The sequence below is a fragment of the Malus sylvestris genome, chromosome 7 (assembly GCF_916048215.2).
Source record: "Malus sylvestris chromosome 7, drMalSylv7.2, whole genome shotgun sequence".
Lineage (NCBI taxonomy): Eukaryota > Viridiplantae > Streptophyta > Magnoliopsida > Rosales > Rosaceae > Malus > Malus sylvestris.
Genome location: NC_062266.1, coordinates 2,550,535 through 2,574,254, shown reverse-complemented (window position 1 = coordinate 2,574,254; position 23,720 = coordinate 2,550,535). Strand labels below are relative to the sequence as shown.

The following is a 23,720-nucleotide window of genomic DNA, read 5'->3' as shown; positions in this document are numbered from 1 at the left end:
CGGGAAGTGATCCACCCCGGGCCGCGATGTGACAATATTAATATTTTAATAAACAGTACATGACCATATTTGCCTCCGTCTCCAACCGAGGGCCAAAGGGCTAGAGGGCTCGTTTTAGCCCTGTCACAAAAAACCGTCTCTAACCGAGAGTCATAGGGCTAAACATAATTTATTATTTAAATTTAAAAACTACAACAACTTAAATTTAAAAACAACAACTTAAATTTAAAAACTACAACTTATATTTAAAAACTACAACTAAAATTTAAAAACGACAAATTAAATTTAAAAACTACAACAACTTAAATTTAATATCTATAATCAACATCATCTTCATCATCCGTCATCGTAGGAGTATAGTCAAAGGTAAACAACTGTCGTCAACTCATAATTTCTTTTTTTTTTCCTATCAAAATAGGCCTTACTCATTGGAGTGTAATTCAAAGTGTTCATTTTCATATTCTTATCATCCATCTCTTCTTGTATTTGTTTGGCCCGTTTTTCATGCCTACACTTCCTTTCTTCCACCTCAAGGGCATTTTGCCCCGCCAATAATCGCAATGAGGCCGCCACTTCATGTTGAGCGGCGTAATCATCATTTGCCTTACCTTTTTCCTTCAACCTTCGCGCCTTGTTTCGTCCCATAACCCTAGGTATGGAACCTTCACCCGAAGATGGATTTTCTACTCTTGTTTGTTGAATGGTTGGAGATCCATCTTCATCTATATCTGCAGCTGAGAATGCAGTTCCAAACACCGGCGTAGGAGCTATCTGTGGTGGATCTTCAAATAACACCCACCCTTTACAAATTTCCCAACAACTGTGAAACTGAAAAGGTTTCGAGCTGATCTCCATATACAATTCCTCCGCTTGACGTACCTAAAAAAAATTAAAGGAAATTAATTTATGAAATTAAATGTAATATAATTAAATATTTAAAATAAATTGTGAAAACACTTACTTCGTTATAGTAATTAGCACCGCTTTCATGTCTACTTGCGGCTGCTAACAATGCTTGATGTCATTTGTTCAAACTTGGCTGAAGATGTTTCTTCCATCTTGAAGAACAACTCTCGTGATTTTGAATATTCACTGGAGTGGTGCCTTCATAGAACTCTAAATATTTTTTGGACACACTAGTCCAAACACTATCATTTGTTTGACAATTCCTCCTCACACTATCTTCCGACACCCATCTATAAGCCTTGCAAAGAGCGTCATCTTCTTTTCGGGTCCAAGCCCTACCTTTCATTGCAAACGAGGCCATTTGAAAATTATTGAAATTGAAGGATAGATTTTTGAAAGAGGAAAGAAAATATAAGAATTGAAATGGTGTAGGAATGGTGAAAATTTTGTGAGGAATGGTGAATGAATGGTTTAAGTATTTATAGGAAAAAAATAAGAAAAAGGCCCAAAAAACCTAAAAAAAATTGAATCCAACGGTAACTAGCGCCAGCTAGCTGACGTCAGCTAGCAATTGGATTTAATATAAATATATTACTGTTGGTTATAACCGACAGTAATACATTTATATTAAATATTATAAATGTATTTATGTCGGTTATAACCAACAGGATAGATGGTTTTCCGGCCAACCCCGACTAGCTAGCTGGCTGTATGCAGCCAACCCTCCAACCCTCTTCGATTTCATGGGCCCTCTCAGATTTCACAGCCCTCTGGCCTAACCCTCGATAGAAGATGATTTTCGAACTATTTTCAGCCTTCTAACCTTTTGGACCCTTCAATTGGAGATGGTCTTAGGTGCCGACACGCTATGCATTCAGTTGGTAAGAGTTACCTATTCTCTCCCTCTCGTTATATGCAAACTGCAACCACCACTGCTAAAAAATGTAAGTTTATGCACACGTGGCTCGATTGCAATGATATGCCGTTCAGAGTAGACCTTCCAGAAGCCAACTAATAAATTAGTGAGAGCGACTAAAATATTGCCTCATTTGAACTCCGTATATATCCCTGCCCTGCCACTTTACACAAATTATCTCACAAGGGTAGACTGGTCAAATCATGGAATTTTTTTAGGGAACTTTAACGAAAAGCACCTGGTACTGTTCACTTTAACGAAAAACCACATTTTTACACTAAAAAGTCAATCATATTACTATTCACTTTACCCTTTATTTTGTCCTTATCATTAAAACTCAAAGTTTTCAAGCCCTTTTCATTAGTTTTCCTATTTTTTTATGGCGTTTATTGACAGCCGAGGCGCGCCAGCCAACCATTATTTGCCAAACTATTAGAGCAACTCCACCCGTGGAGCCCTTCCCCCTGGCAATCCACTATTCAATCCACCCTATTGAACAGTAACTGCCTTAAATGAATAGTAACTGTCATAAATGAACAGTAATTGCCATTTGCATCTCCACCCTTTGAGCCCTCCCCCCTGGCAATAGACAATTAAAATAATAATTTTTTTTGTTTGTTTAAATAATACAAAATAAAATTATTTGTAATTTCGGATAAGAATTCTTAAATCGTTCTCGTTGCGCCACGTGTCTTTTTATCCAAAAAAACAATTATTTAGCGAAGGATTTCGATAAGATTTTTATCCAATGTTATCGTGTCATGTGTCGTTATCTTTTTAGAATCCTTGGTAAAAATAAATAATTTTTTATACATTAAAAATAAGGAAAACTAATGAAAAAGGCTTGAAAACTTTGAGTTTTAATGATAAGGACAAAATAAAGGGTAAAGTGAATAGTACCAGGATTGACTTTTTAGTGTAAAAATGTGGTTTTTCGTTAAAGTGAACAATACTAGGTGCTTTTCGTTAAAGTTCCCTTAAAAATATTATAATATTAATCCAATTAAAAAAAATTTAAAAAAAAAAAACAAAAACCCGAACCAGTTCCATTTCTTCCACCTCTCCTCCCACCCCCGAGAACCCCCTGCAAAAACCAGAACCCAGCCCCCTGCAAAAACCAGAACCCAGCTACCCCCCCCCCCCCCCCCGCCCCGACGACCCACCCCCCACCCCCCGCCCCCGCGACGACCCACCTTCCCCCCCCCCCCCCCGCGACGACCCACTTCCCTTCCGCACCCATGGAAGCCCAGCTCCGGTCCCCCCCCCTCTCTCTCTCTCTCTCTCTCTCTCTCTCTCTCTCTGACACAAAAAAAATAAAAAATTGCAAAGCCCTCGGGCCACAGGCCCGTCGACTCCCCACCCCCCCTTCGCTCGGGCTCCCACCGTCGCTCGGGCTCCACACGGCTGGAGCTCAGTCCACAGGGCCTCGGGCCCTTTCCTCTCCACTGTCCCCCGAGCAACCAGCAAGGCTGGAGTTGCTCTTAGAACTTATTTAGTTTTTGTAAACAAAGTTATAGAATTGTCCTTTCTTACGGCTTAATAGTATGTTTTTCACTTACAAGTGAGTGGTATTCTTTAGTCTGGTTTTAGTAGTATTTTCGACTTAGTAAACAATATAAAATACAACCAATTAATATTGCAAAACTTTGCTTACTCCTTCTCCTTCATGTTTAAACATTATATCGCAGCTTACTCAAATGAGTTATCCAATGAGCTTTGCCAGCATAATCATCGGTTCAAATCATATATATTTACGAAAACTGACTGCCTGTTTGATTTCTTTGCTTTGGGTTCTTGCACATTCGGATACTTGCAGGAGTGACCTCCACCAATTCATCCTCTTGAATATACTCAATGCAGTCATCCAGGCTGTCGTCCAATGGGGTGTCAAGAATCACTGCACAGAGAAATGGGAGATTCAAGATTATTAAATGCTATGAACTGACGCTTGCTTCTGCAGATTTACAAACTCAAGAAAATTGAATTTCTTATAGGAAGTTTAGAAGGAAACAAGAGAACCCAATCATTTTATAACCAATCAATGCCTAGGTAGATTATTGAAGCGGGAAATTGGAGAGACCTTTCAGAAATATTAGTCTAATAAAAGGCCTATTGCACTGGTTCTGACAAATATTAAGTATAATGTTGAGAATATCGCGTTTAAGAAGGGAAAAATTGAACAAAACTTCGGAAATCGAAAACAAATAACCAAGACAAATAACACTAAGAATCAACGTGGTTCGGCTATATGTGCCTACGTCCACGGGACAGCAACAACAATCTTTCACTATATCAATAATGAGTACAACCAATAATCTTACCAAGTCTCTAGAATTATGACTGGACGAAAAACCTGAAAGAACAAGAACAAGAAATACACTATCTCTTTTCTTTTCTCTTGCACACACTTTACAATATTCTCTTACTCTAATCCCTTGAGTGGTATACAATTTATTGTTTTGCTCCTCTCAAAACTAGTACAATAGCCCCTTTATGTAGACATAATAAAGGTCATCTTCAATAAGGATTATTAATCCTAATTGGGATCTAGTTATGAATCATTCTCCAACTGAGAAACAACTTTAATTGGGAAAACAACTCCAATTAGGAAAACAACTCCAATTGGGAAAACCACTTCAATTGGGAAAACCACTAAATCTTCCAAGTCTATAATCCCTAATAGACTTGGGACATTTTATCATGGGCTGGAAAAAACCCAACACATAAGACACCATTAAACTTAAGAAACATCAAATATCCCGTTCTCCTCACAAATACAAGGATAATTTTGTTGTGGAAAAAAATGAAAGTGGACATCTGAAACATGTAGAGCAAAACCAAAATTATTATGATAAAAATTCAATCTATCTGGGTGAGTACTATGTTTATTGGGTCTCCCTAAAAGTACCATTAACAATGGGATAAATAGCTTACGAAGTAACAACATGGTTAGACATAATTGAATTATTAGGAAAAAAATTTAGTTTTTATTATTTACTCGGCATTATTGCCTTAAAACAGCTAAACCTCACCGATATATATTTTTGGTCAACATATCATATCTTTAATAAATGTAAACTTAACAATATCAAAAGGGATTCACGCAATAGACAGGAAATAAAATAAAAGGTACTGTAGTTTCTTCTCACCTGTTTGTTCTTTGTTGGAACGGATATTTGTTGCAGCCTTCTTCTTATACACACATTAAGGGACAAGTCCCCAGGCCGCTGACGGATGCCAACAATCTGACCTTTATAAACTTTCACGCTGGGACCAATAAACAACTGCCCCCTCTCCTCTGAGCTAGAAATGGCATAAGAAGTACTCGTTCCACCTCAAAGGCAACCTGAAAATAAATTTTTCACAATTCAATTATCCTGAGGGGAGACATACATGCAAGTCACATATATGATCTTTATTGTTATTTTGGATGACGGAAATGCTTGACCTTGAGTAGTCGCTTCAATGAAAAATTAGGTTAAAATCATCTCAACTTTAGATGTGCAAAAGTGTGACAAGTGATAATAACAACTACTGTAATCATTACCATAACCGATATTGGCAAAAGGCTTTCACCACCAAGACTTGTAAACTTAAACATCAAAATAATGAATTCTATATCGAAAAAGTTACCAGTGAACCCTGATCCCGGGTCCACAGCTATCAAATATTGTGTTGAGAATTGCAGTGCCACAAGAAGCTGTTAAAATTGCATTTCGCAAACCAAGAAGGCCACGAGTTGGAATTTTATATTTGAAGAAGGCCACAAGAAGCTGTCAAATATTGTGTTCAGACATAGTGCATGCATAAAGTCCATACATATATTCAGATCAGATGTTGCATTCACCAAGCAGAAAATTCAAGTAATAACTGTCATTGGCCATAATCAGAAAACAAAAATAAGGAGAGTACATGCCACAGTACCCACTGCGGGGGAAAGGGACCATTTTTTAACAGATGACGATTAAGTATTAGTTTACTAATGTTCTTTTGGTTACAATCTAATCATTTCAAAACTAGACATGTGCTAGTAAGAGACTTCTACATTGAAATGTATCTGCACCAGTTCAGGAAAAGAGTGAAACTGACAAGCAATTGTGGTAGAGAAATCACAGTAAATATCTAACGGAAAAAAATCTTTCTCACAAGATCTTCATTATGGGCTGGATCTTCAGGGGCAAGGTCAACTAATGTGCATTACATATGTAGGGGAAAATGCGAGGGTGCACGGATATTGCACCTGCACAAACAGATGCATAAAATTATAGCTTGGCAACTGAATTCTAGGTAATTACCGTATATTTACAAAATATCTTATCTTTTACAGTATGCAAACTTTTGTTGCACCCTAACCACTGCTAGAGTTATAAAGAAAATTATGCTCTAAATACTATCACGTGCTCGCTCATTGCCTCTGATTCTACTTTATGCATTCACATTGAATTTATAAAAGATGATTAGTTAAAGATGAAAACGGAAGCCGGAAAAAGTCTACACACCCAACTCCTTGCATATCAAACATCTGCGCCCGCCTTTTGCCAAGAAGCTCAACAACAGGGCCCATGTGTTCTTCTGGCACCTCCACAGTGGCTATCTGCAAGCAATCCACATGACATAAATGTGTGATATCAGATGAGTGCTAGCATGATTCGTAACTTATAGGGGATATTGCCCTCAAGAAAAAGAAAAGTATTTGGCAATATTGTTACTACATTTGTAATTCTGAACGAGCTACGCTTCGCAGTTCTTAAGAACTAAGCAATGCAATTATAATATATTTAAGTAGTATGACAAGTGCCCTATTTTGATTCCAATTCATTCAAAATGGAAAGAAATATTGTTCTTCAACCGTGACAGTAAGTATTTCTACCATTCACCCATTTCGTACACATAAGAAACAACAAAGTTTCAACACTCACCTCATATGGTTCCAGCAATTTGTCATTCACCCTTTTGTTAATAACTTTGGGGGGTCCCACCATGAATTCATATCCTTCTCTTCGCCTGAATTGAATAATAGAGAAACCCGATTGTAGAATAATACTCACATGTTCTCGATCAATATGGTAATATGTAAAGTACCTCATCCACTAATGTTAGGGTAAAATTGGCTATTCCTAAACAAAACATCTGAGTCTGTAATCTTAGACTAGTACATATTTTCCATTGTAATTATTTTAGTCTAAGTTTGTCTCTTGGCTCTCTATCACAAAACTGGCAAGCGTTTCAGAGACATCCACTTAGGTATGTTTGCACGCATGCATCCAACTACATCTATATCACATGTTATTGTATTTGGGATAGGACTTTTACTCATTGTATGTTTTATCTTTTTAGAATGACTTATCCCATCTATATTAATTATTAAATCATGTTTTCAAACTTATCTGATTGCGTGTTTGGTGAGAGTCATCTAACTACATGGATTGCTATCTTTATCAGATAGTGTCGTCCGTATCATTTGGAAATGGGTGTCGTGCTTTGGTTTATATATATGAGAGGTCAGGGGGCTTGAAAAATAGTGCCGCATATTTATGTATTTATAAGGAAGGTCAGGAACTGTTTTGATGGAAGCCGCATATGCATATAACCTGTTTTCCTTGATAAAAGTTTGAGAGGCAGCGTCTTGGTGTTTTGAATAAGGAAAAATCTTTTTGATATTGCTGCTATCTTGTGGTTTCAACAGCATGCGTTTTTAAAGAGAAAATATTATTTTCATGCTGTTTTCATTTAAGGTTTTAATTGAATGTCAATTATGAAAATGTGCCTTGTGATTTTCGTAATTGATTGTTTTTGCAAATAAACACTTCATCATATAAACATCCTGCATGATCGAGTTAGTATCTTGCAAAGTTCGAGGAAAAGGTGATTGACGATCGCGTTAGTGTCGTGCCACTTCAACTCAAAGACTAAAGAGAGATTGAGTAGCAAAGCGCGGAGACAAAACTGCCTACTAGTATGCGTGTCTAGTTGATGAGTTTTGTAAGTCTTTCTGTACTTATTTCTCTTAGTGTTTGTCCTGGCTTGGGAGCCCGCGGATTTTCCCAATGGTGGGTTTTGCCGCGTTAAATCCTACATCATGTATGCACGTTTTATTTATCGTTTTAATTGCATATGAGTATGATAGTTTGATATGTGATGTGAATGTGGATTTAATTTGAGAACAGAAAATTAAATTGAAAATTGAATTGGATTTTTAAATTGGAACCTATTCACCCCCCTCTAGGTTAAACTAGTACCATCCTAGAACTTTCAACTAACAATGAAGGTATCTGCTGTTTCGCCATCTTCAACCTTCATTACCAAGTTACGCTCAAGCTCACGAGAAAGGCGATCTCATAAGTTCCTGCTTGTAACATACTTACCCTGAAAAGTACAAAATAAATTTCCAATCATTGTCACACATGACAAAGGTCCCTTGATCACTGCATTTTGTGCCAGAACTAATTACCAGTAGGACATTAAAAACTATATGAACCATTGACCAGGCAGATACTGAAGTTGTCAGATATATTGCATGCTATGTAGCTAGACTATCAATCAAGGACCACTGATTAGGTGGACTCTCATTTTAATCTACTGTGACATTCTAACATCATACTATGCAAAAATGTGGCAATTGAACATTTACCCAATTTTGACCAAATACAAAAAATATTACCCTATATATATATTTTTTTTTGGACAAAGAGGAACCATTCATAACAGCAGAAGCCAGCAGCCAAGCTGCAAAACAAGGAAAGGAAAGAATACAGGAACCAAACAGCAAAAAGAGTCAACGAGGACTCACCCTAGAGTTAAGACTAGGAGAAGACAAAGCACGACACAACAGCGGGGCTAAGGTCCAATCTGCACTTCTCCACAGTCTCAACTCCAGGGGAATTAAGGAGGGCAGGGGAGACCATCTTTGGACAAAATATGAACTAGAGAGGATGGGGGTCGAATGACCCAAACATCAGAACACATCCCTCTTTTACAATGCGACGTAACCCAATCGGCTACACTATTCGCTTGACGAGGAACCCACCGCCAGTAAATCGAGCGAAACTGAGTAGATAGATTCCGAATTTGGATTAGCAAGGGAAAAATGGTCCAATTGGCTTTCTTGAAATCATTGTTTAAGCTCCTTCGAGTCGGATTCAAAAACCACATCGCTAAAGTTACTATCCAATGCTGAACGGACGGCAAGAAGAGTAGCCTTAGCCTCCGTTTGAAAAGCTGAAGAAGAAAGGCAAGGGGAGGAAACCCCATTAATAATCGACCCGTTTGATGAACGGAAGACAACTCCCAATCCAGATTGAAGGGAATTTCTTGACCAAGCACCATCAAAATTTGCCTTGATAACTCCAAGCGGGGGGGGGGGGGGGGGGGGTCCCAAGCATGGGATGAGAGACAGTCAAATTCGGCAAAGGAGTACTGAGGTCTCCTTGAGACCCAGTGATCGTGAAAAACTCCGCCGCAGCCCGAGAAGCTTTCTCGGCTGTATACTCCGGGGAAGGAACAGAACCATGAAAAATACAATTACATCTAGATTTCCAAATCTCCCAACATATGAAGGATGCCACGGTGTAAACCCAAGAGTGCGAGTTCGAATTAACGCCCACCGTCCTCTTAAGCGCAGACCACCACGCATCAAAAGAAGTGATGCTTGATCGGTCAAACCTGTAGTTTAGGGAGCTAGCAAACCAAACCCCAATCGTCCAAGGGCAGAGAAAGAGGACATGCTCCGCTGACTCAGGGAACTCTTTACACAGAGGACACAAAGGATTTTGGACAACCCTTCTATTGAAAAGGCCCAGCATCGTAGGTAAGCAATTAGTAGCCACACGCCAAAGAAATAATTTGATCTTGGGCAAAGATTTAATACTCCACAAAGACTTCCAGAAATCATTCCCAGCTTGGTGAGAACTCTGAGATTTGCCCCTACTTAAGACCAGCTCCCTCGCCCTGGGGATATAAGAAAAATTATAACCAGATTTCACCGAATAAGCCCCAGTTCTCGTATGAGGCCAAATCAGACGGTCCAGATCATTCCCATCCCCAATACAGGTTACAACAAGGTTTCGGATATCCTTCGGAGGAAGAAACCGGGTGATTTGGCTAGTATCCCATGTGCGAGAAACGGGGTGAATGATATCTTCCACAAGTAAAGGGGCGGAATCAGGGATCGGGGTGGAGGGGTGAAGCAAACCATCCACTGCATCCATGATCCATTTATCTTTCCAAATACTTACAACAGCACCATTCCCAATCTGCCAACAAGCTCCCTGTATGATGATAGCTTGACCCTCAAGAAGACTACTCCAGGCCCAAGAAGCACGGGAGCCCTTAGTTGCAGATAGAGCATCCACATTCGGAAAGTGTATGATCGGATCCAAGAAGACTACTCCAGGCCCAAGAAGCACGGGAGCCCTTAATACAAAATCATCTCGATTACTCATTAATGCATCTTTAAAGTGCAGGTTCCAATCACTGATGTCCTTATATTTTTCTGCTGCATTCACCAACAGGGTAAATACTTTAGCCTTTAGTATGTAGAATGACGTTTAGGAGGTTTAGGAGTCAGGTTTTAGGTTTTAACAGTAAAGTCTCGGATGAGAGATTTAATGATAAAGTACCAAGCCGTTCCAATGCTCCTATAAGACTTGGAATACCAGATGTGCGATGTTAAGCATTCTCAACAATATAGTCCAATATAAACTGTACATTTTAAGTATTCTCAACAACAGAAAATCTTATGTCGTAAAGGTCGTACCCAGTGCACAAGGCTCCCGCTTTACGTAGGGTCTGGGAGAGGTGAATGTCAGCTAACATTACCCCCATTTATGGAGAGGCTGCTCCCAAGTCTCGAACCCGAGACCTACCGCTCATGGACGAAGGCACTTGCCATCGCACCAAGTACGACCTCAACAGAAAATCTTATGTGAGACGTGTATATCTATGAGCGACGGGATGTTGGGAAGGAAAAAGGGAATGCAAATACATGAGAGAGCCAGGATGCTCGGAAAGAGATTATGATGTTAATGAACATAGTGTACTCAGTAAGCCACTCAATTTATTAACATAGTTTGAGAAACCGTTGGATGGAAATAATACATGCATACGTATTTTTAAAGGCTCATTTTGAATAGGGATCCCTTCCGAGGAGAATTAAAAGGGTGCATTGTTTGACTTTGCAAGAGGTCGCACTTGGTGCGATGGCAAGTGTCTTCGCCCATGAGCGGTAGGTCTCGGGTTCGAGACTTGGGAGCAGCCTCTCCATAAAATGAGGGTAAGGCTAGCCGACATTCATCTCTTCCAGACCCTGCGTAAAGCATGAGCCTTGTGCACTGAGTACGACCTTTATTGTTTGACTTTGCAAAATGGTCAGGCTACCGAACTGTCTAAGTTTTAGACTCCCATCTAAGAATCATCTCTGGAAAAAAAAATTCAAAAAGTTGGAAATTGTTTGCCCATTTGATATCATCATCTATATTTCAGTTCTTAATGAAAAGACTGTTTGTCTATATATTTGATCAAAATTAGATGACTGATTTCAAAATTGTTGGTTTTTTACAAAGATGATCCACGAATACGAGACTAAAAAATGAAGAGCTTGGATCAATGACCGCATTGAGGATTGGGCCCACATGTGATCCCATCATCAAAAGAGATCCCTATTGATAAGGTGACTCTGTACTTTACAAAACGCAGATTGTACAATATTCTGGCTTGTCATACCAAAGGAAATCTTAGAGCAGTTCCAGCCATGCTGGTTGCTCGGGCCACAGGGGAGGAGAAAGGGCCCTCGGGCCGGTGGGTGCAGCTCCAGCTGTGTGGAGGCCGAGCGACGGTGGGAGCTCGAGCGAAGGGGGGGTGGGGAATCGACGGGCCTGTGGCCCGAGGGTTTTACAATTTTTTATGTTTTTTTGTGTCAGAGAGAGGGAGAGAGAGAGAGAGGGGGGGGACCGGTTGTAATTTTTTATTATTTAAACAAACAAAAAAAATTATTATTTTAATTGCTTATTGCCAGGGGGAGGGTTCCAAGGGTGGAGATGTAAATGTCAATTACTGTTCATTAATGGTAGTTACTATTCATTTAAGGCAGTTACTGTTCAATAGGGTGAATTAAATAGTGGATTGCCAGGGGGGAGGGCTCCATGGCTGGAGTTGCTCTTAAGGAATTGGGGAAAGTTATCATAGTATGAGACAGTAAACATTAGCAGAAACTATTTTATAGGCATACCTCACGTCCAACAAACGGTGAAGTGTTTATGGAAAAAGCCATTTTCACTGTTGGTTCCTCAACCCTAATGTCGGGTAATGGCGTCCCAGAGATCTTACAAGCAATTGTCTCACCAATCTGAGTAAATTAAAAAATATTAAATAAACCATGAAATAACTTTCAAATTTATAAAATTGTGATAGCATCAACAAAGTTATAACCTGAATATCATTGATTCCACAAACAGCACATATATCACCGGCCTCCACACTTTCTGCGGGAACCCTACTAAACTTCTCATACACAAAAAGCTCACTAACTCTTGCAACTCGACATGCATCTTCTGAGGTGCATACCTATAAAATCACATCATAAGCAGAAACTTAGAAAACTTGTTTCTTTTCCTGTATTGAAGAAAATGCATTAAGATGAACATGAATTTATGCATTCCTTTTATTTTTGAAAATGAACTTTAATCATGAAGACAAGGATACAATCTTAAAAAATCAGATTAAACGTATAAAAATATTACTAATAAGGGTTAAATATTAACAGCAATAATCAGATATCATGAAAACAATATCCCAAGCTACTTAATTTGGTGAAGAAAAGAAATGAAAAGAAAACGCTAGAATGTAATGTTGACCATGTTTCAGATTTGGCTCAAAGTCACCTTCACATCCACCCCTTTCCTCAGAACCCCAGCATGCAAACGTCCAATAACTATTCGTCCTTTATGTTCATCATACTCGATATTTGTAACCTGCATTGTTTTGATTAAAATTAAATACGGAATAAGCTATAGATGCCTAAGTTGAATATTAAGAAAACTCGAGAAATAAACAGAGTAAAGTAAAAGCACATGCAGCTAAGTTTCATAGTAGCAAGTTAAAGCTATACAAGTATTATGGTATTATGATGACAAATAAAAACTTTTAGTAGTGCAGTTCATTTTGCCTTCCCTAGACATACTACCCAATCATTTTAATATGGACCAGAAATTTTGTAATACATAACAGTCAAATATAGCCATCAACTTTCTTCATTTTCCTGAAATGCAGTAAAAGGTCTTCTTGGTCTGAAAGCACATCAGAAACTTGACAAGTAATTAAGGAAACTCACTCTTCCAGAGTTATGCAAGCAGCAGCTCACATTGCCTTGGATGATTTACAAATATCAACAGGTGTTATGGACGCAAGAACAATTAATATAAATTTCTTGTTCTTCATCTTCCACTTATCAATTTCAATCAGTCAAGATGTTAAAGAGTCTGAGCCTCCTTTGACTCTTCTCTGATACTTAAAAAGAAGGGTATCCCATATAGGTCTTTACATCAAAAGCCTTGTAACCTAATTATATTGACTAGCCTTTCTTGATACAAAAATAGTTTCTTGATCCAGAGTTTACCGTCACGTAGTAAATATTTATGAAATAAAAGGAGAAAGAACGATGATATTATCAAAAAGTACTGACAAGCATTTGAAGTGCACCATCTTTGTCAATAGCAGGTCCAGGTATGCATCTCATTTGGGCCTCGAAAAGCGGTCCAAGATCATCTGCCAAATTATCAGCTGACAACCCAGCTTTTCCTTTAATCCCATTAGCATATATTGCTTGGAAATCACACCGCAAGCAAAACGATGAGATTAGACTTTTTAGCTTTCCCAATCTGATCAAGATTCAATCATTCAAAACGTGTTTTAAAAGGAAAGTTGTGGCTATTATATTCAACAATAACCACAAACTAGTTCCTAGTATTCCAAGATACCATTCCAACGCCCCAAATACATTGTTTCAAAGGCATAGGAGTCAAAATAATGCACCCAGTTTGAGAAACAAATTATGATCCAAAGGACAATTACTTTGTTACCTGTTCATCAGTCGCATTCAGTTCAATGAATAGTTCAAAAGTGGAATTGATGACAAAATCTGGACAAGCTGAAGGCCTGTCAATCTTATTAACAACGACAACAACTGCATGGCCAAATTCTAGAGCCTTCTTCAAAACAAATCTTGTCTGTGGCATCGGGCCCTCAACAGAATCTACCTAAAAACACAAAGCAAGCAAACTGCTGATTTCAAAAGCACCAGACATATGGATTACAAGCCAAAGCAACAGAAAGTGCAAAAGGGTACCACTAGAAGAATCCCTTCCACCATATTGAGGATGCGTTCGACTTCGCCTCCAAAGTCAGAATGTCCGGGAGTATCAATTATATTAATCTTTGAGTCTTTATAAGCAATAGAGGTATTTTTGCTTAGTATAGTAATCCCCCCTTCACGCTCTAGATCATTCAAGTCCATTATCCTTTCCTGTACAAATTGTTTATCACGAAAGACCTGCGCAAAAGCCCCTAACAATGTCATTAAGAAATTTAGAAATACAAAAACCTAAAAAATATAGACATGAAGAATTTTCATGAGGTTTATACTCTACCTTTGATTGCCTCAACATCGCATCAACCAAAGTTGTTTTTCCATGGTTGACATGCGCTACGATTGCTATGTTCCTTATGTCAGTTCTCCTCATCAACTTACTCCTCCTCTCTAAGACAAGAACCAAGTTCCCAATCAGATTAACCTTACCCACCATTCCCAACCAACACACACACACACAATCTACAAATCAAGCACGAAAACAACCTCCATCGCTACAAGACTATTTCGAAGACAAATTCTGAGACCAATGTGCTCTACATACGAAATTACGTAACGAATTGGTGCAGAAAATAGGAAAATAACGAACAGAGGCATGGAAATGAAAGATTGCAAGAGAAGATGACGAAGAGAATGTACCCGTTTCAATGGCGGCGGCTTCGGTGGCTTCAGAGACGGAGCATTTGATTTGGCGGGTGAGCGGAGAAGCGTTAGCGGAGTTTGAGTGTGGTGGTTTTGGCGGTTGAGGAAGAAGGTAAGGTGAAGCCGAAGAGTTGCTTGGCGACTGGAAGAGGAGAGGAAAGGCTGGTGCTTCTAGGGTTTGGGATGGAGAAGGAGGAGCTGTGGAAGCTGCAGGTTGCCATCTCCATGGCTCTCACTCACTCTTCGCTCGCAGTGGCTCAGCCTCAGGGAGAGAGATAAAGAGGAAATTTGGCAAGCGTGGCTGCTATTGGAACTTCCAAAGCAAAACAAATAGGGTGAAGTGACGATTTAGTCCTTGAATTATTACCTCAATAAAAATTAGGTTTTTAAATTATTTTTTCAGTAAATTAAGTCCCTAAATTCATTAAAATTTGCTAATTTCATCCCTACTATTATATTCAAATCTATTTTGTCCAATTTTTTTTCAACTTAAGTCACTTGATACACTTTAGAGTGTAATACCGTCATTTTCTTGCCTATGAGCCCTTCACATTTCATATAGGTTACGAATCTAACATCTAATTTACCCTCCAAAGTTAACTTATACTATTTCTTATGAAAAACTACAAATTTACCTTCCAAAGTTAACTCCATACACTATTTCTTTATGAAAAACTACCAATCTACCCTCTAATGTGTATCATATGCAAGTAACGTGACTTAAATTGACATAAAATTGAATATAGTAGCTTTGAATATAATATTAGGGATGTAATTGGCAGATTTTTATAATTCAAGGACTAATTTTTCTGAAAAAAAATAGTTTAGGAACCTAATTTTCACTGAGGTGATAATTCAAAGACTAAATTGGCAATTCACCCAAACAAATAAAAAATGAAAAAAATTATTTGAACCCACATACCTCTCTCTACACCCAACTTAAATTGTAAATGAAAATTATCTTTTTTTACCCTATTGCATAATTACATCAAGTACAAGATGAAATTAACATTAAAACTAAAATTTATCAATAAACTCACCCCTAATAATCAAACCCTACCATACCAAAACACCATTTTTACAAAATGCTATCAATACTGACAGTAAACATAGACAAAAACATTGGAAAGAACCTTCAAATGGTGGTCCATAAAGGATCTGAACTATTGAGCAAGTCGAAAGCCGAGCAGATCGATTTCACGAGCCATGCAGATTTGACGTCCCAAAACCAGGCCACTACATAATATACTGGGAGATCAAGGGATAAGTTGAAGAAAGAGTTCTTATTGAATGTTGTAGAGAAATGGATGCAACATTTTTGGATCATGGCTATGTGGTCTCGAGGAGAAGCAAATTGATCTGGCCTCTTCAGCTTTGAATTGTGGAGAAGGGAACTTCCAAGAAAATTTTGGAATAGTTCAAGTGAAAAATGATCAGTTTTTCTAATTATTAACATTCAATAAGCCAATAATATATAGAACATTTTCATATGTACCCAAATTCAAGCTAGTTAGCTAGAAGGGGATTTTCTTTTTCTTTGTTTTTTAATTTTATAAATGGGTGTAAAGATAATTTTACATTTTGAATTGGGTTTGGAAGGGTAGTTGAGGTAATAAATTTGGGTTTAAAGAGATAATGTTTCTTTAATTGCAAATAACATGGGTTCAAATAAAATTTCTCTAATTGTTATCTACGAAACCGGCAAAAGGTGAAAATAATCCACATTCCACATTGTGTATATTTCGATCATTTCTTACCCTAAACCCTACATGAATAACACTTCCCAACTAATGTAACTGATTGATTTTCACAAGACGATATGAAAAGTGAGTTCCTCATCTCCTACTTCCATACAGATCAATGTGTTTCGCTGTACACATACCAGTATGACATTAACAGAACTGTAATCAATATACATGAAACCTACAAATTGCGTATACCAAGTTGTATAAGTTAAAGGATCAATGGTGTAATTTTTCTCCTAATCTTCGGCCGCACTAGCTATAACTCACTCCAGACAGCCCCGATTGGGGTTTCATTCCGAATGTCTTCTTAATCTCTTTGTTTTCGTGTTTGTGCCCCCTTTATAATTGATAGGTTCTGCTCTACCAAGTCCAGCCAAGGACTTCGGCTGGCATGATCCAGGCTTCATTCACACAGTAGTAATGAGAGGACTTAAGCCTTCATCTAGTTTCTCTTATAGATACGGAAGGTATGAATCGTTATGATGTAGTTTTAACCTTATAACTAATATTTGGTAGAAGAAAAAGAAGAAACAATGTTCCAAAATATTTGACGAAGGAGAATATGGTGTATGATGACAATGATCCATATATATACATATATACTTTTGTTATTAACAAAAGAGCCTTTCATCTTTTTTCAAATTCATGAACAAAATCCAGCGATTCAGTTGGTTGGAGTGATCAAATCCAATTCCGAACCCCACCAGCAGGAGGATCTGATGAACTCAAATTTCTTGCATTTGGCGACATGGGAAAGGCTCCTCGTGATTCTTCGGCAATGCATTACATTCAGGTATGATGCATTAGTTTGTGCCAATTACTCAAATTTCTGGCACATGTTTGTACCTTGAAGGAAAAGTAAAGGCTAACGAGAATTTCAATCTTGTTACATGAATATATAGCCAGGATCTCTTTCAGTGATTCAAGCCGTGGCCGATGAAATAAATTCCGGGAATGTAGACTCTATCTTCCACATTGGAGACATTAGCTATGCCACAGGATTTTTGTTAGCATACAGACTATGATCTTGTATGTAAGTTTCAATCAACAATCTATGAATACTGAAGAAAAGAAAGTGAGATTTCTAGAGAGAGAGAGAGAGAGAGAGACAAGCTTGAAGAAGAAGAAAGGACTCTGCTCTATATTGATTCATACGCGCACACACTAAGCACATGTAGCAAGAGCTGATATTACTTAATCTAAGATTACATCTTAGCTGCACACTTGGACTATGATCCAAGGGCTAATATTTAAAGCTGAATTCTTATTACATTTCAGCATATACACTTATAAACTAACACTCCCTTCTAAGTGATGTGCTGAAATCACTCCCAAAGCTGTCCTCAGTAATTCAAATCGATCCCTTGCCAAAGCTTTAGTGAATATATCTGCAATCTGCTCTTCAGTCTTGCAGTATACCAGATCAATCTCACCATCTTGAAGTGCATCTCGGATGAAATGAAATTTCCGATTAATGTGCCTGGTTTTGTGATGATGAACTGGATTCTTTGATATGGCAATTGCTGAAGTATTATCACACAACAACTTAGTTGGTTATGCTTGTTCTTCCCCGAAATCAGAGAGTACAAATCTTAGCCAAATGGCCTGTGCAGTAGCTTCTGCTGCACTGATGTATTCTGCCTCTGCGGTTGAAAGAGCAACACTGCTTTGTTTGATTGAGGCCCAAGAAAACACACCAGAACCAAGATTAAATGCATAGCCAGATGTACTCCTCATGTCATCTTCACTTCCACTCCAATCACTATCACAATAACCAACTAACACTGCTCCTTTTCCCTTCTCATAAACAACTTCATAGTTCACAGTGCCTTGTATGTATCTCAGAACTCTCTTAGCTGTCCCCATATGCTTCTTGGTAGGATTGTGCATAAACCTAGCCAATAAGCTTGCTGCAAACATAATATCTGGCCTTGTTGCTGTCAAATATAGCAAACTTCCCACCATTTGTCTATATAAAGTCTCATCTGCCAGATCACTTCCATCTACTTTTGTAAGTTTTTCATTCATAGCTAATGGTGTTGCAACTGGCTTGCAATCCCTAAGTCCAAATTTCTCAAGCAAAGTCTTTGCATATTTCTTTTGATGCAAGAAGATGTAATTATCTGTCTGCAGTACCCCAAGACCAAGGAAATGATGAAGTAATCCTAGATCAGTCATCTCATATTGTCTCATCATCTCACCTTTGAACTTAGCTATCATCTCCCTTGAACTTCCTGTGTAGATAATATCATCTACATATAGTGACACAATGAGAATGCCACTGTGAGATGTCTTGATATAAAGAGTAGCTTCACTCGGACTTCTGTGGAACCCAGCCTTTGCAAAATAGGAATTTATTTCTTCATACCAAGCTCTTGGAGCTTGTTTCAAACCATATAAAGCTTTCCTGAGCCTGTACACTTTGTCTTCCTTGCCCTGTATAACAAAACCAGATGGTTGATCCACATACACCTCTTCATTCAACACTCCATTTAGAAATGCAGACTTTACATCTAACTGAAATAATTTCCATCCTTTCTGTGCAGTAAGAGCCACCAAAGTTCTCACAGTATCAAGTCTTGCCACTGGTGCAAAAGTTTCATTAAAATCGATTCCAGGCTTCTGAGAGTAACCCTTTGCAACCAACTTTGCTTTGTTTTTCTGCACTGAACCATCTAGATTTAGTTTTGTTTTATAAACCCATTTGACTCCAATGATTGGTTTATCAAATGGTCTATCAACAAGATCCCAAGTATGATTCTTCTCAATCATAGAAATTTCATCTTCCATAGCCTTCTGCCATGATTCATCTTGGCAGCTTCTTCAAAGCATTCGGGTTCTATAATGCACATATTACACTTCTCATATATTTCTGCAATGTTTCTGTACTTGAGAGGAGTGTGATCAAAATCCTGTGGACCTGTCATTCTTTCTTGATCAGGGAGCTCAGTAACCAAGCTTTGCCCAACATTCTCTTCACTGACTTCACATTGTGTTTCAGAATCACAAGCACCTCCTTCACAGTTTTGTTCTCCTTCAGACATCTCAATAATCTGGATACTCTCCCTTCTTTCCTTCTGTGCATTCTAGTCCCAACATGCTTCTTCATTAAACACAACATCTCTGGAAATAGTCACCTTTCCAGATTCAATGTTATAGAGTCTATATCCCTTCTCACAACTACCATATCCCAAGAAAATACACCTCTTGCTTGCCAAATCGAGTTTTTGTCTCTGTTGACTTGGCACATGAGCATAACACAAAGAACCAAACACCTTTAGATGCTTAATTCCTAGTTTTCTCCCACTGTAAGCTTCAAAAGGTGTCTTCTTATGTAAAGCTTTGGTTGGACATCTATTCAGAATATACACTGAGGTATTAACTGCCTCTGCCCAAAATTCAAGTGGGATATCCTTCTCCAACATAAGACACTTAGCCATTTCCACAATAGTTCTGTTCTTTCATTCTGCCACACCGTTTTGCTATGGTGTGTATGGAGTGGTAAGTTGTCTTTCCATGCCTACATCTTCAACAAACTTGTTAAACTCCATTGAAGTGTATTCACCTCCTCGATCACTCCTAAGCTGCTTTAGATTATATCCACTCTGCAACTCCACAGTAGCTTTGAACTTTTTAAACACACTGAGAACTTCAGATTTATGCCTTAAAAAATAAACCCAACACATCCGGGTGCAGTCATCTATGAAAGTAAGAAAATATCTATTGCCAGCTTTTGTAGTTGTCTACATCGGACCACAAATGTCACTATGCACAAGCTCTAGAGGAATTGATGCTCTAGTAGTAGCTTCCCTTGGAAATGCTTCTCTACATTGTTTACCGAGAACACAACCTTCACATACTCCTTTAACTGCTTTGATTTCTGGTAATCCTACTACCATTTCTTGTTCCTGCATCAATTTCAAACTGCTCATGTTTAGGTGTCCCAATCTTTTATGCCACATAGTAGTAGAAATACATACATTTGCCTTGAAAGCAATATGTATTCCAGTCTGTAACTTCATTGGAAAACTTCGATTTCCCTTCATTGGAACTTTAGCAACCATGTTGGAATATGAGCTATCATCATAGATTTCCACCTTGTGACCTCCAAACACCAAATAATAACCGTGCTCCATCATTTGACCCACACTGAGCAAATTTTCTTTCAGTCCAGGCACAAGCATAACCTCCTTGATATATCTCTTGCCTAGTTTAGTTTCAACTACAAGACTTCCTTTACCAGTTACATCAACAAGCTATCCAGTACCCATTTCAACTTTTGCAGTTACATTCTTATCAATATCCACAAGTAAATCCTCCCTTCCAGTCATATGATTACTACACCCACTATCTACATACCATACATCATCACAGTCCTTTACACTAGTATTAGTTTGATTACTAGCATAAAACATGGTGGGTGTAGATTCTACCTTATTTGCATAATTGAGCTGCTGCACTGGTTTCTTGCTATTACAATCTCTTGCAAGATGACCAAACTTATCATAGTTATAACACTTTGGTTTACCCTTGAATCGACACTCACCAAAATGTAACTTATCACAATGTTTACAAGGATTTCTAGCCCCATCAGTGGGTTTGTTATCCCACCTCTTCCCTTTTTCTTTCCAATTCTTATGGTACCTTGCACTTTGATTTCCAGTGAATTTAGCTGGTTTGGGATTCACATTGAGACTAGCAAATGCTTTCTCAGTTTTGTGCTCAGAATGTCTATCTAGACGTAGCTCAAAACTCTTCAAGGAAGCCACTACTTCTTGTACCTCAATCACATCCAAATCCTTCGAATGTTCAATAACAGAGCATATAGAATCATAAGCTGATGGCAAACTAATCAATAACTTTTGAACAATCCTCTCTCGAGATAACTCCTCTCCATAACTCCGCATTTGATTTATCAGATCAAATAATTTTGTAAGATAAACAGAAAGTGATTCATCATCTCGCATTCTTGTATATTCAAATTTCCTACGAAGACCTTGCAATTTAACATTTCTAACCTGTTTATCACCATGGTACTCTTGTTGCAGAGTATCCCATGCGCCTTTTGAGGTTTCTTCATAAGAGATTCTGGGAAATATTTCATCTGAAACAGCTCCTTGAATCAGACCCAGAGCTTTAGCATCTTTCATCAGTCTCTCGGCTAGAGGTAGCTTCTCAATACTGCTCGATTCCTCTTTTTCTTTCTTCTTTCCATCAGATTCACCATCATCCTTCGAATCTGAACTCTTTAAACCTTTCTCAACCAGATCCCACAGTCCGTGAGATTTGAAAATTGTTTTCATCTTAATACTCCAGAACTCATAATTATCACCTTTGAAAATCGGTGTTCTCACCTCACTACTACCCGATCCTGCCATGTTAGACTCAGATCACAATTGACTCGATTTCTGGGTAACACTCTTCACAGATCCAAACGCCCAGTATCAGTTGATCAAACTAGGCTCTGAGGCCATGTTAGCATACAGACTATGATCTTGTATGTAAGTTTCAATCAACAATCTATGAATACTGAAGAAAAGAAAGTGAGATTTCTAGAGAGAGAGAGAGAGAGACAAGCTTGAAGAAGAAGAAAGGACTCTGCTCTATATTGATTCATACGCACACACACTAAGCACATGTAGCAAGAGCTGATATTACTTAATCTAAGATTACATCTTAGCTGCACACTTGGACTATGATCCAAGGGCTGATATTTAAAGCTGAACTCTTATTACATTTCAGCATATACACTTATAAACTAACAATTTTTAGTTGAATGGGATCTTTTCCTTCAACAAACCAGTCCGGTTGCTTCTCGAGTTTCTTACATGACAGCGATAGGAAACCATGAGAGGTATGCTCTTTTATTATTTTCAAACTCTCAATCCAGAGCACACATTCAAACAAACGAATCACTTTAGATTTGAGAAAGATTGCCTGGCTACAAACATAACATCTTGCACTTGACAAAAACTAGGATTTTCTTTATTAAATAAATATATCTTAACCTTTTGAATGTAAGGAGATATGAAAAATGCTCACATAGCATTACTCTAGGGTTTATGTGAGGAGAAAGTATAGCCAATAACTTGATAATCAGGACGACTTTGGGCCAATGTTGTTACAGTTTGTAACTTCAGGGTTGATTTCGCCAATTTTTAAATGTCAATGACCAAACTGTTTCCCTATGTTTTGCTTTACTATGTGGGATTCATAACGTATATACATTACACGTACAATTTGCAGGGACTATATAGACACTGGATCAGTTTATATTTTACCAGATTCAGGTGGAGAATCTGGAGTCCCTTATGAGACTTACTTTCCTATGCCAACGTCAGCAAAGGATAAGCCATGGTATTCCATAGAACAAGCAAGTGTTCATATTACGGTGATTTCAACAGAGCATGACTGGTCCACAAATTCTGAGCAGGTAAAGATGAATCAGCACTTCTGCATTTGCTTAATCATATCATTAATTCAAGCAACTATACTCTCAGTTTATTCGATGCTTTTGTTTTACGCACTATATATTACAGTATCAATGGATGAGAAAGGACATGGCTTCAGTTGATCGATCTAAAACTCAATGGATACGAAAGGGCATAAAGGCTAACAAGTAGGGCGCTCGGATACGAGTCCCCACCAACTCTAGGCCCAGCAAGACACTCGCCCGCATCATCCCATTCATGAAAGGACACGAGTGGACTCGCGTAAGTATCACCTTGTTGCCACGTGGCGATAAAATAACAGAGGGACGACTAACATGTTTAATATGTGCATTCAGTGCATTAAATGCAAAGGAAGTGATAGACTTGAGCCAAGAGACTGAAAACTGAGAGAAGGGCCTATATAAGGAGAATGAGTACTCCTTAGATAGGGTCGGACGAATTGAGAGAGATTGTACTATACCAGTCGAGTGCTACTTGTAATCTTGTTCTCTACTTATCTAAGACTCTCAAAGGATGTATTCGAATTTTGAGAAGTTAACCACTTAAATCCTTTATTTTTTCCTTATTGTTTGCAAAGCCCAAGTCTATCAAAGGCAAACACTCACCAATTTTGAGTGTAAACAAAATGTATCAAATAGTATCTACATTGTCGATTTTTTCTGATTTTGAATAATTAAACGATCTCCAATTTGAATGAC

General features: G+C 38.2%; 2 protein-coding genes and 1 pseudogene across 2 annotated transcripts; 1 reads left to right on the top strand and 2 right to left on the bottom strand.

Annotated features, from left to right (window-relative positions):
* Positions 1-320: 320 nt before the first annotated feature.
* Positions 321-792, bottom strand: LOC126628954 (uncharacterized; the record flags this gene model as incomplete). The annotated part of the gene is given in 2 exon segments (XM_050298839.1): positions 321-404; positions 406-792. Coding segments are annotated over 2 exon segments (471 nt in total), but the record flags the coding sequence as incomplete, so codon positions are not given.
* A 2,660-nt stretch (positions 793-3,452) lies between these two features.
* LOC126628471 (putative elongation factor TypA-like SVR3, chloroplastic) lies at positions 3,453-15,132 on the bottom strand (annotated as a pseudogene).
* A 1,502-nt stretch (positions 15,133-16,634) lies between these two features.
* LOC126628468 (probable inactive purple acid phosphatase 27) lies at positions 16,635-17,603 on the top strand. The gene is made up of 4 exons (XM_050298172.1): positions 16,635-16,651; positions 16,923-17,037; positions 17,231-17,363; positions 17,473-17,603. Exons 1-4 carry the CDS (start codon positions 16,645-16,647, stop codon positions 17,593-17,595), a joined length of 378 nt encoding a protein of 125 aa, XP_050154129.1. The 5' UTR covers positions 16,635-16,644; the 3' UTR covers positions 17,596-17,603.
* Positions 17,604-23,720: the final 6,117 nt, after the last annotated feature.

What these genes read in the sequence shown, in the direction of transcription:
- LOC126628468 (XM_050298172.1), top strand. An exon ending in TTCTCTTATAGATACGGAAG is followed by an intron (nt 17,038 to 17,230) that starts GTATGAATCGTT and finishes AACAAAATCCAG; the next exon opens with CGATTCAGTTGGTTGGAGTG. An exon ending in CGGCAATGCATTACATTCAG is followed by an intron (nt 17,364 to 17,472) that starts GTATGATGCATT and finishes ATGAATATATAG; the next exon opens with CCAGGATCTCTTTCAGTGAT.